This window comes from Haliotis rufescens, unplaced genomic scaffold, assembly GCF_023055435.1.
Source record: "Haliotis rufescens isolate VD_foot unplaced genomic scaffold, xgHalRufe1.0.p SCAF_88, whole genome shotgun sequence".
Taxonomy (NCBI): domain Eukaryota; kingdom Metazoa; phylum Mollusca; class Gastropoda; order Lepetellida; family Haliotidae; genus Haliotis; species Haliotis rufescens.
Window position 1 is genome coordinate 888219 of NW_025964381.1, and position 11086 is coordinate 899304.

An 11086-nucleotide genomic window follows, 5' to 3' on the forward strand; every position below is an offset into this window, starting at 1 on the left:
GAAACACCAGATGGCACACCGAGAGCGTGTGTGTGTGTATGTGTTTATGTCTGTGTGTTTACATCCACATATATAACTAATAGACAACAGTGACCATGATCATGCTGTGAGTTCTGCTAGTTTGGTTCTGAAGAAGCATATAATCAAAACCTTATTAAAGATTAAAGAAATCTACATATTACTTTGATGAATAAATTTCTTTCCAAATACCTTTCTAAAATATAAATTTTATCTGAATAATGTTTTTGTTCTTTACACGGGTCGTGGTGAAATGTCTTGTTATTTTCATTCTCCATCAAATTTGTACAATAGTCTTGATAGTGATTCATTGACAAATGCTTTTGAAACAGTATGAAACATCTTTTTTGTCACCTTTATCTTCATAAAAGGAAATAGCGAGGCGCGACGTTTCATTTTTACCCAAGTATGCATTACATCTCTGTGTGTTGTTTCGTACATAATTAGAAAGTCATGTAGACCATTTCGTCATTATTATTTTTCATGATCAGTTAATTATATGATCACATTTAATTTTCACTCAAGTCTGTAGAGTTGAAGGTTCCTTAAAATTGACATTGATATATCTCTCTCATTGAATACGTCTCTTTGAGAATTGATTAAAAAAGGGGAATATAGGTTTGGTGAAAGGTTTAGGGAAGTCTAAAGAGCCATTCAACAATAAAAAACACAAGATTATTTCCATTATCATAAGAATAAGAGTTATAAGCAATTGTTTAGTAATCACTATCAAATAGTGAAACATGTGCATCTCACACTTAATTTTCAACATAATACGTGAATAAGAATCTTCTGAGAAGCCATAGGAAGAAATTCGCATAATCCATCAGTACATACTATCAACTCTTGACTTGACTCTAAAACCCGAAGACTTGTCAATTCCACCAATGAACTTGCTTCCAAAGCACCATAAGATCCGCACAGAGAGAGATATATTGCTGGAACCAGCAAATGTACCGTCAAACCCCTTTGGCAAGCTTAAAATCAAGGAAGGACTTTCTTTGTAGTCGGAGAAAGTATTTGACACAAATGGAGTTAATACAAAGTGGATACCCGTGTTTTTCAGTTGAACAATTGACTTGCCTTTGCATGTGTTTGTGGCAGGTGGCACCGATGGGGCATGGTACGCTCCCCCTTTCGCGAACACCTGGTATCATTACTATCTGATAGTGATTAATAATCACATGCTCGTCATGTAGTCGGAATCGTACAATGGACTCTGCTTTTAGCAGTTATTTCTTATGATTATGGAGATGTATTTCAAGGTCATAATTCTATAACCTGGAGTTTCAATAAAAATTAATCAGGAAAAAACAAGACACTTTCTTATAATTTCTTATAATCTTTTATTGTTACAGGCATCATCACTGTTTATACTGTTACATATATCGAATATATAGAAAGACAAAGAAAAGTTATTTCTTTCAGACACTCATTCATACTCACATCCACACACTTTCTGCACTAAACCACAAAAAATAAATGAAATGGAAAAGCATCACCGTAGGCGGTCACATCACGTGTTGTCTTCACTAGTTTGTGAACACATCAGGGGTTTGTACATATTTCCTGTAATCACTTTATGTTCTGTGTTAAACAATTTAGGACAATTCGATTGGTGTAGGTTGTCCTTGTTCCTGGTGTGATCTTCCTTATTCGGAGAGTGTCTTCTGTTACCTTTACATAATAAATAAAATATGTGTTTTAATTATTGCTATTGTTATAATCATTATCATTATAATAATAAGAATACCCTTGAAATATTTCCCCAATATTTTAAAACATGTATTCAACACAAACAATAAGACTGGTGGAAAGATGAGAATTGAGCAACACTGTAGCATGAATACCACAAGAATGTGTTCTTAGATACTCGCTACGTACATAACATACCTATGGTCTTCCAATATTTCTGTAGGATTACCACCAAAATCACTTCACACGCGAGGCAGGTAAGCATGATCATAAACTGGAGCCACGACATGCCGTCCCCTTCTAAATAAATGAAAAAGACAACTCAGATTGTAATAATCAGTTGGCCATCACGCTCCAACTTTGTTTTTTTACATTATAATAATTGGAACTGTCCATGCAAATAAAAGCAAGATAGCAAAATGTATATTGGCGAAAGGCACAAATGGCTCTACATGTAAATTCAGTCAGACATTTTCCTTACAAAAATGCATAACCTAGTCAGGTGAGTTAAATATTTATAAAAGGTATACCGGATATTGTGTTGTGCTCTTCAGGAAATTCACCAATCCTAAAATAGTCTTTATTTGCCTCTTCAAAAAATGTCGTGGATCTTGGATCTGCACACATGGATATAAACATTTATGAAATAGCATATTGTAAAGATTATACTACTTTTAATAGAAATTATTCTAAACCTACGAAACCATTTCCATGTTCATAAAAAAAATCTCTGCTGTCGATTGTAAGATTCCGACTATATCATGAGCAGGTGTTTATGAATCAAATAGTGATGACACCAGGTGTTCGTGAAAAGGGCAGAGTATCCTGCCCCACCAGTGGCACCCGTCACAAACATATGCAAAGGCAGGTCAATTGCTGACCCGACAAAACACGGGAATATATGGTATAAGTCAATATAGGAAATTGCATCAGACATAACTTTTATGACTGATGCTTCAAATTTAAAAAAATGTTTTGAAAGCTTTACTGAGGCCTTGAATGTTATAACCTTGATCAAACAACTTGCCATATAATGTTGCAGTAGTGTTTACTCACACTAAATCTTTCTGCATAGGTCTTAATATGAATCAGATGAAGCGGTCTCCCTGATATTTCTAGCTCAGGTGGGAATTGGCTATTTGCTGGTTATTGAACGATATCAGATCATCGACATACCTGAAGCATAAGTGAAATATCTTGGCCAAATTACCCTTTTTGATGTTGCAATCCCAGCAGAAATTCATGCTGCATTAAGCATAAAGGTCCGACCGATAATATGTGGATTTAAAGTGAAGTGTCTGTGCCCGAACAACATTTCCATTTTAGGCATATGCGAAGCATCGCTGAACCCAGCACAGTGATGCAATATTTACAGAATAACATGGGTACCTGTAGTGGGAAGTTCTCCTGTAACATCAATTCGAACGCTCCTTGAGAAATTCTTTAGTCGACAGATCAAAGATGAGCTCTTCGTAACGTGATGCAGGAGAACGCTTGAACAATTGAACATCTCGCCTTCTGAGGCACATTCTTCTCGGGACCTGACAACTGTGTCATTATCTGCTGAGGACCAGATCCAACCTGATGTTTCATGTTTCATCAGCATGAAGCATGTTACTCTCACCAGGTCCCCGGGTCGGTGTTTGTGTCTTGGGTGAACGAGGCTGTCCATGAATGGACATACGTTACCTGAAACATTATATCTTTAGTCATTAACGCCATCCGTACATTCAGAGAGAGAGAGGGAGAGAGAGAGAGAGAGAGAGAGAGAGAGAGAGAGAGAGAGAGTGAGAGAGAGAGAGGGCTCGAGAATGAGAGAGAGAGAGGGAGAGAGAATGAGAGAGAGATAGAGAGAGAGAGAGGGAGAGAATAGTGAGAGAGAGAGGGAGAGAGAATGAGAGAGAGATAGAGAGAGAGAGGGAGAGAGAATAGTGAGAGAGAGAGAGAGAGAGGGAGAGAGAGAAAGAGAGGGAGAGAGAGAGAGAGAGAGAGAGAGAGTTGTTGTACGAGCTATCACAGTACACCTTTCATCTTCAGATATACTCTGACGGATCCAGAGTTCATGCTGGAGTGTTGTGTTCTGACGGCCATAATGCACGAGTAATCACCAATGTCATCACAAGTCACATCGGGCAATGTTAGCTGCAAGTAGGCTTCTGGCGTTGTGAGTGACGAATTCACCACAGCTATGTCCTTCAATCTTTTATCATACATCTGAGTCTTGCGGTCTGTAAATGCCACAGCAAGCGTAGTCTCCTTTCTTCTGATCATGATAGAATATACCCTTACAACTTCTGAGAAGAGCAAATTAAGTCTACACCGGATTCTGACAGGTACAACATTAGTAGGCGTGATCACTTCCGGGTTTACCGTTAAGTCTATGGTACAATCTGAAACAAAGTTGGTTCTATGATAAGATTGAAACATCAACATTCGACACAATGCAAAGATAACCTCCTTCAAAGTGATTTACACAACAATAACCTTTGACTACATATTGAGGCAAGTTTCCTTACAAGCATGAACACAGTGTCGTCAATTATGTCCGCATAGTAATAGTATTAAAGCAGCACACTGCACCTTTGAACGCTCCACTACGTCACCTCCATAATCATGTTGTCACGGTGATACGCAGTCTACTCATTCACACCAGAAACGGGGGCACGGGTGGCCCAGTCGTCTAAGGCGCCGCGATTCGCTGTGCAGAGTTGCGTCCCTTGGGCACGCCAGAAACCTATGATTGTGGGTTCGAATCCCGGTTCGCCCCGATTATGTTTCTAGGTTTGTCAGCACCATACCCGTGCTCGTGGGTTTCACCGAAGTGGTAAACGTCTGAGACCTGCATCACTTCGGGCTTTCCTCCCACATTAAGCTGACACGCCGTGATATAACTGGAATAATGTTAAAAGCGGCGTTAAACCCAACTCTCACTCACTCACTCACACCAGAAAAAGGTTTGCTGCATCATGCAACACATTCTCAAGGATTCATGTTCAAATGATTAACGCACTGCAAAACCGAAAATAGCTTTCATTTGCATGGAAATATTGAGACAAAATACATATTAAAAAACAACACAACACTGCTAGATATAACAATGGGATACTAGTATACCTAAACTACTTACATGTCAGCTGGACGAGGATTACACATACCAAGCACACCATAAGTCGTCCCATATTGAAGCTCTATGTTTACGTTGCTGCTCTCGTCGTTGGATGCTTTGTATGAGTGCGCAGTACATTTCCGCGCAGCTAGCAATCTTTTTTTACCTTGTGTGTCATACTTCAAATAATTTGAATGGGCGCAATATGCCTGACGGGCGGAATGACAATAACAGAAAATACGAGTGTGCATTTATGAGTGCATCTTGATATGCTCTAGGCCTACACAGAAATGAGTCGAAGTATTTTTCTCTAGAGAGAGCCACACACACACACACACACACACACACACACACACACACACACACACACACACACGGTTATGAATACTGAAACTGGTCGTAACAAAATATTGATCATTTATGTTTTCTTTCCGGCTATGTGTCATGATATAGTTCCCCAGACAATTGTACCCCGCTGCATATCCCAGCTTACAACGCGTAGTGTACATTTCCAGTACAAGCAGCGAAATGATTTTGTTACCTCGGATGATACTTTTTGCGTTATTGGGTCGATGCTGTGGTAAGTTTTACCTATTGGCACCAGAGTCTGTTGGTCACGGCGATTGGAACAGTATTTTTGACAGATCATGTTGTGTAAACTTGATGTGCGTTTGTTTAATTTAGTGTTGCTAGACACAACGTTGTATGCAGACAAATACACAATTACATAATATTTGAAATATTATGCCGTGTGTTTCATGGCACACCTTGTATAATGTATATATGCCTAGTATTATAATATGGATATAATGGTAAATATATAACGTCAACACCAGAGAATAACCAGTCTCGATTATCCGCCTAAACAGATTCCATTGGAAGTAAAAGACAAAACTGAGGTTAAAATTATATGGACGGCGTTATATGGAATTATATTGTAGAATCGATAGGATTACATGTATGTAATGGAATTAAAGGAATGATGTGAACTTCCTCATTATTGTCAGCATAATAAGATCTGAGTACATCACGTCCATTGTAATACAAATGTAACTCTCGGCCGTTGGCTAACACTTACGAAATGAACCGAATTGAATATATTCATTCCATTAATTCCATAATATGATTCCTTATCTTTCCTTTTATTTGTGATGTCATATAAATGGATTTCATGTAATGCCTGCAATGCTCATTACAACAATATAACATGTTTCTTATTGATATTACAAGTACATTGTCATGATTCAACTTCATTCCTTTTATGCCAGGATGCCATATTCAACTTGATATCCTGCCGAAAACAATTCGTCTTGAAAGTTCACGCCACGTGACTCTACGATGTAGCCGGATACTCGCGAGAACGGAGACGGTCTACTCTATAATGCTTAAAAAAGGAGAGGCGACCGTTGTTGTTTTATTGCCGGAAAGAATTAAAGATTTGACGGAAGGAAAGTATAACATCACTGGGTCCGTGACAACAATATCTTCATCCGCTGTTTTCCTCCAACTATTCCTGGATAAAGTCACGTGTCTTGACAGGGGAAATTACTCTTGCATCATGGCAGTAAACACTTTGGGTATAGCTACGACTATGGAACCGGTTTCATCTCGTTTGGAAATCAAAGGTCAGTGTTCCCATTGCTGTCTCTGATTATGTGTTTGATCGCATTGGTATTTTCCTTGCTATAAGGTTTGAATACATCTTGGTACTGGTAACAAACACACCCAATGTAACGGAGTTAGGCCTACGTGTGTAGTGCAAGTAGCCTCTGTTCTGCACCGGTGTTATTAAAGCTATCGAATGTATTTAACATCCTATTAATATTGCTGGTATGTACCGAATATCGCATTGAGACATTACAGAACAGCAAAAAAAATGTTTTTTTATGACTACGACATAACAATTCCTTCGTAAAACATGACTTCCAAACCCTTAATGGACGAACCGTCATGATAATACATATCTATATACACAATAATAATCTGTCATGTGATTATAAATACTCAAAGACACATGCATGAAAGTGAAACTTCCATTTCCGTCCAGGTGAACCCAGGGGCATGTTCCTCATCCTGACACCGGACACGCCGGCCTACACTGACGGGGAAGTGGTTAACATCACTTGCTATGTGCTCCTGAACTCACATCAAGCCTTCTGGTCGTGGTCTGCGCCAAATGAAAACGAGCACACAGAACTGAACAACTGCACATACAACGAATCTGAATGTATATACATGTGTATTAGTTCAGTGTTATACACTGTAACCATGCAAGGCTCAGGAAGTCGTATCACATGTCAAACTGGAGGATTCGTAAAACATATAACATTAAACCTATCAAACCCTCATGGCGTGAACGGTAAGGAACCGACCTGATATATGGGTGGGGTTGGGGGTGTGTGGGGGTGGAGGGGGGGGGGGGGGAGTGGGGGGGGGGGGAGTGTGTTGTGTGGGTGTTGGTGTGGGTAGGGGTTGGATATTATTTTCAGCTACACTGCATAACCAGCTGTAATTAAAAATTTGAGCCAAAATATTTTTTCCTAAATAAACTTTTGCAACAATTGCATTTTTGTGGTACACAATTTCTTTTTTTCAACAATTTGAAGCATTATTATTTGTCAAGAATGCTTGGGCACAATGTTTTTTCTCACATCATCGTACATTCTAGTGTTTATTACTTATGTTTACTTTAACAGAAAGAGAAGGGATAGGAATGATGGTACTATATGTTCCTTTGTCGGCGTTTATTTTCAGCTACAGCTGCAAAAACTAATATTGGTAAATATAACTATGATCCAAAGTATTATTATAATAAAACACATTGCAGCAAGGTCATTCTTGGTGGTGGACAATTCCCTTTATTCCAACAATATGAAGCAAAATTTTTTGCCACAAGAAATTATTTGTTTCAATAAAATCCAAATATATAATAGGTATGGATAACTCCAATCAATATATTGAGAATGGAACACGTTGTGCACTTTGCAGTTTATACACTTTCAGGCGTGCCAATGAATAAAACAACCAATGTTCCGTTGACCGACATGACACTTGCCTCCTCGGGGAACACCACGCCACCAGGTAGGTTGAAGAATACCGCATATGTATCTTGAGCAGTCACTCCCCAATTCAGCCTAGATAACTTTTGAATCTGATTCTTCAAAATATCCTGAGTAAAATATATCAACATTAATTCTGTTTTCGTACAATTTATACCTGAATTGACTGATGTTGTTTGGTAGGACCATTGAGATCTTTGTCTAAAGCTGTCAATGTTAATTTCACGCAGATACATACAATGTAAATTCGTAAGATATATACCCCTATGTAGCATCATCGTACATTCTAATGTCTATTACTGTTAACTTTAACAGAAAGAGGAGGGATAGGAATGATGGTGCTATATGTTCTTGTGTTGGCGTTTGCTGTTGCCCTGGTATTCACGCTACTCTATCTCTTCTTATCAGGTAAATTTGTTTCATAGTGTCTTTTCATTGTAAATCCTGGATACACAATCTGCAGTCAACTCTATTTCAATGTTGATAAAATGGTTTCTTACATCTAGAAAATACGATGATCATCGACATGATCCAAGAACAGTAGTTAAACATGTTGAGCGTAAACACTTTACATTGAAACCATACTTCTTGATATGCCGTTTGGAATTCTGGAGCAGCCTGGAATTCTTTTGAAAGATACATAACTACAAATCTTAATTGGGCCTGTTTGTGGAAAAAATAGTAAGTGTTCTCTGGAAATGCAGTATGTCTTGAAAAAAGTATATTATGTAACGCTACACTTTGGTTAAGAGCAATGGTACATGCACATCAAACATCCTTGCCTTAATGGTAGTGATTATCACGGTGACTTGAAATAACAACTTGTTCGCTTTTATTTCTAGATCGGAAATGTAAATGTCACAACCATCCTTCAAAGAACTCTCACTTTTCGAAAGGAGGTGAAAGGGCCCGTACCGACCGTACAAGACCGAGAGTAATGGTCATTCAACCCCGAAACAGAACTCGTCCACTTCCTAACCAGCACAGAGGATATGATGAAACAGGATGTCATGAAACTGCCTATCTTCATCCTCAACACTCTGCAGACAGCAGCGTGTCACAGAATATTGAACCTGTATACGATGAGATTGATTAGACAAGAACAGTGTTAATAGTGTGTACATATTCCAACAAATACATTTAAGCTGTCAACATGGTTGTTACCTAAGCACATATGTCGTTGGCGAGTGGGTGAAGAAAACGCGGCTGTAACGTTTACAATCCCGATACAAGTAGAAATTGGTCTCAACACGTAGTGGTTCTCCACATTAGAGTTTTCTTGTTCTCAATTTTGACATGTGCCACACGGTATTCATACATGTTTTAACAAAAGGAGAGTCGCAGGTGTTTAGATATCGCCCTTGTACTCTTTTTACAAAATTGCTCAGGAATAGTGTCATTCGTTCATTGATTAATATATACTGCTAAAAAGATGCTAAAAGGAACACCCAATTCATTTATATGACTACAGTTAATCTGTCATGCCACGACAGATTAAACATAGTCATATGAATGAATCGGGTCCTGTTCTTCTACTTCTCTTTTATAACCGTGCGCAGGGGTTATATAAGAGAGCTAACTATGCAAACGCATTCATTGCTATACCAACCAAATGACCCGTTTACAGCTGTTTGAAATAAAATGTCAGCTACCAGGATCTTAAACTCGTTGCCGCATAATGCGATAAGGCTACCTGTACCTTTGATGGCAAACTGAGTTTATACTTAACATACGCCTTATCGTCCTTTGTACGATGTCCAATAGATTGCAGTCGTCTGGATGAAAAACCCATAAAAAGGATCACGTCAAGTTATCTAATCGTCTGTCTGTTCAGTGGTATTCAGACCGGGTCCTGTCTCGACTGATATTTGAGTCGGTTTCACATGTAACCTGCAGGATGCATGTAGTCAGGCTTGAGTTATCTCCCATTACACTATGAAACACTGAGTGCGTTCGATTGTGAAAATTTGAGTGACTTCAGTCAACCGAGGTTACCAGGGTTGACTAGAGTTAACCTGGGTTAACTATTGTTAGTCAAGGATAACTGGGGGTAGTATACGAAATAGAACGCGTAAAATGCAACCTTAGAAATAATAACGGCTTCCAGGAGACGGAGATACACAACAACCATCTACTATAACACACAACTATGAGAAGTTAACAAGCGTTTACTTTCTTTACAAAGCTGTCATTGTATCTTGTCTATTGAATACATGTGTAGCCGGGCGTGGTAAGGTATGTCTAGCCACTGAGCTGCTTGGATTATGAAAACGTTTATTCTTTGTTTTTATCAGATGATAGGAGGGAAGCTTGAAATAGGGGAACCTCCCAGCAAAAGCGTTCATGCCGAATGCATGAGGAGAGCAGGATGTCAAGATGTTACATAGTGATATGGAGTGGTGGAAGTGACCTATGATATTTGCATCTCTATCCGCATATGACCCCAACGGATATCGTTTTCATCCGTTGGCTTTATCCTGCCGAGAAACCTACCTATTGTATGATAAACAATCAATACCTTCTTCATTATATAACGCATTTTCTTTACCGATGACGTCACCTGGAGGCTGCTAACCAGAGTACCACACCCAGGGGTCCAGTTGGTATGGGCAACCTAGGTCAACCGAAGTAGGACGTATATGAGTTGTGCTAAGGTTAATTTGGGTTATACCTTGGTCACGGGGATTCACCTGGATCGTCCAGGGTTTTCAAATCGAACCACTGCTCGTCACACGTCCATTGTATTGTTTAATCCCATATTTGAAATCAAACTAATTGTTTAATTACAGTACACACTATCCAAACTTCAATACTTAACATCAATCAATTAGGCTACAATAAAACACTCCCCATCTTTAGATGCATCAACCATAACGGCTTCTACCCCTATAGTTCGAATCCAAGTATATCCCTTTAACACAATGACCCATTGTTATATAGAGAATCTCACCCGAGTGTCTTTTGATATCAAATATATCAACACGAGTTGATAAAAGGGGAAGAATTCCGAGGCTTGCCGAGGATTTTTGCCACTTTTATCAACGAGTGTTGATATATTTGATATCAAAAGACACGAGGGTGAGATTTTATGTATCATCCAACATCATTCTTTCAACTTTTTCAATTTGTAGACAGTAATTAGCAGTGTCTTCAGTGTAAAAAGTACTGAAAAACGGCTTCAGTAGCAGAGCTATTAGTGATGTCATTT

The 11086-nt window shown here is 38.8% G+C and overlaps 2 protein-coding genes across 2 annotated transcripts; one reads left to right on the forward strand and one right to left on the reverse strand.

The window, feature by feature from the left end:
• Nucleotides 1–1344: 1344 nt before the first annotated feature.
• On the reverse strand, nt 1345–4955 carry LOC124114559. Its single transcript, XM_046475175.2, has 6 exons — nt 4841–4955; nt 3738–4103; nt 3103–3402; nt 2244–2330; nt 1912–2013; nt 1345–1695 (listed from the first exon to the last, which is right to left on the reverse strand). Exons 1-6 carry the CDS (start codon nt 4890–4892, stop codon nt 1535–1537), a joined length of 1068 nt encoding a protein of 355 aa, XP_046331131.1. The 5' UTR covers nt 4893–4955; the 3' UTR covers nt 1345–1534.
• Nucleotides 4956–5320: 365 nt separating this feature from the next.
• On the forward strand, nt 5321–10822 carry LOC124114554. The gene is made up of 6 exons (XM_048390239.1): nt 5321–5399; nt 6088–6444; nt 6867–7178; nt 7823–7900; nt 8194–8286; nt 8721–10822. The coding sequence occupies exons 1-6, from the start codon at nt 5348–5350 to the stop codon at nt 8972–8974; spliced, it is 1146 nt and encodes a 381-aa protein (XP_048246196.1). The 5' UTR covers nt 5321–5347; the 3' UTR covers nt 8975–10822.
• Nucleotides 10823–11086: the final 264 nt, after the last annotated feature.

Coding starts and splice junctions, on each gene's coding strand:
- LOC124114559 (XM_046475175.2), bottom strand. CDS start 4,892: ATGGGACGACTTATGGTGTGCTTGGTATGTGTAATCCTCGTCCAGCTG. Junction 2,331..3,102: donor AGGAGAACTTCCCACTACAG/GTACCCATGTTA, acceptor CCATGTGTGCAG/ATCCAAGATCCACGACATTT. Junction 2,014..2,243: donor AGAGCACAACACAATATCCG/GTATACCTTTTA, acceptor TCATTTATTTAG/AAGGGGACGGCATGTCGTGG.
- LOC124114554 (XM_048390239.1), top strand. CDS start 5,348: ATGATTTTGTTACCTCGGATGATACTTTTTGCGTTATTGGGTCGATGC. Junction 5,400..6,087: donor GTTATTGGGTCGATGCTGTG/GTAAGTTTTACC, acceptor CTTTTATGCCAG/GATGCCATATTCAACTTGAT. Junction 7,179..7,822: donor AAACCCTCATGGCGTGAACG/GTAAGGAACCGA, acceptor ATACACTTTCAG/GCGTGCCAATGAATAAAACA.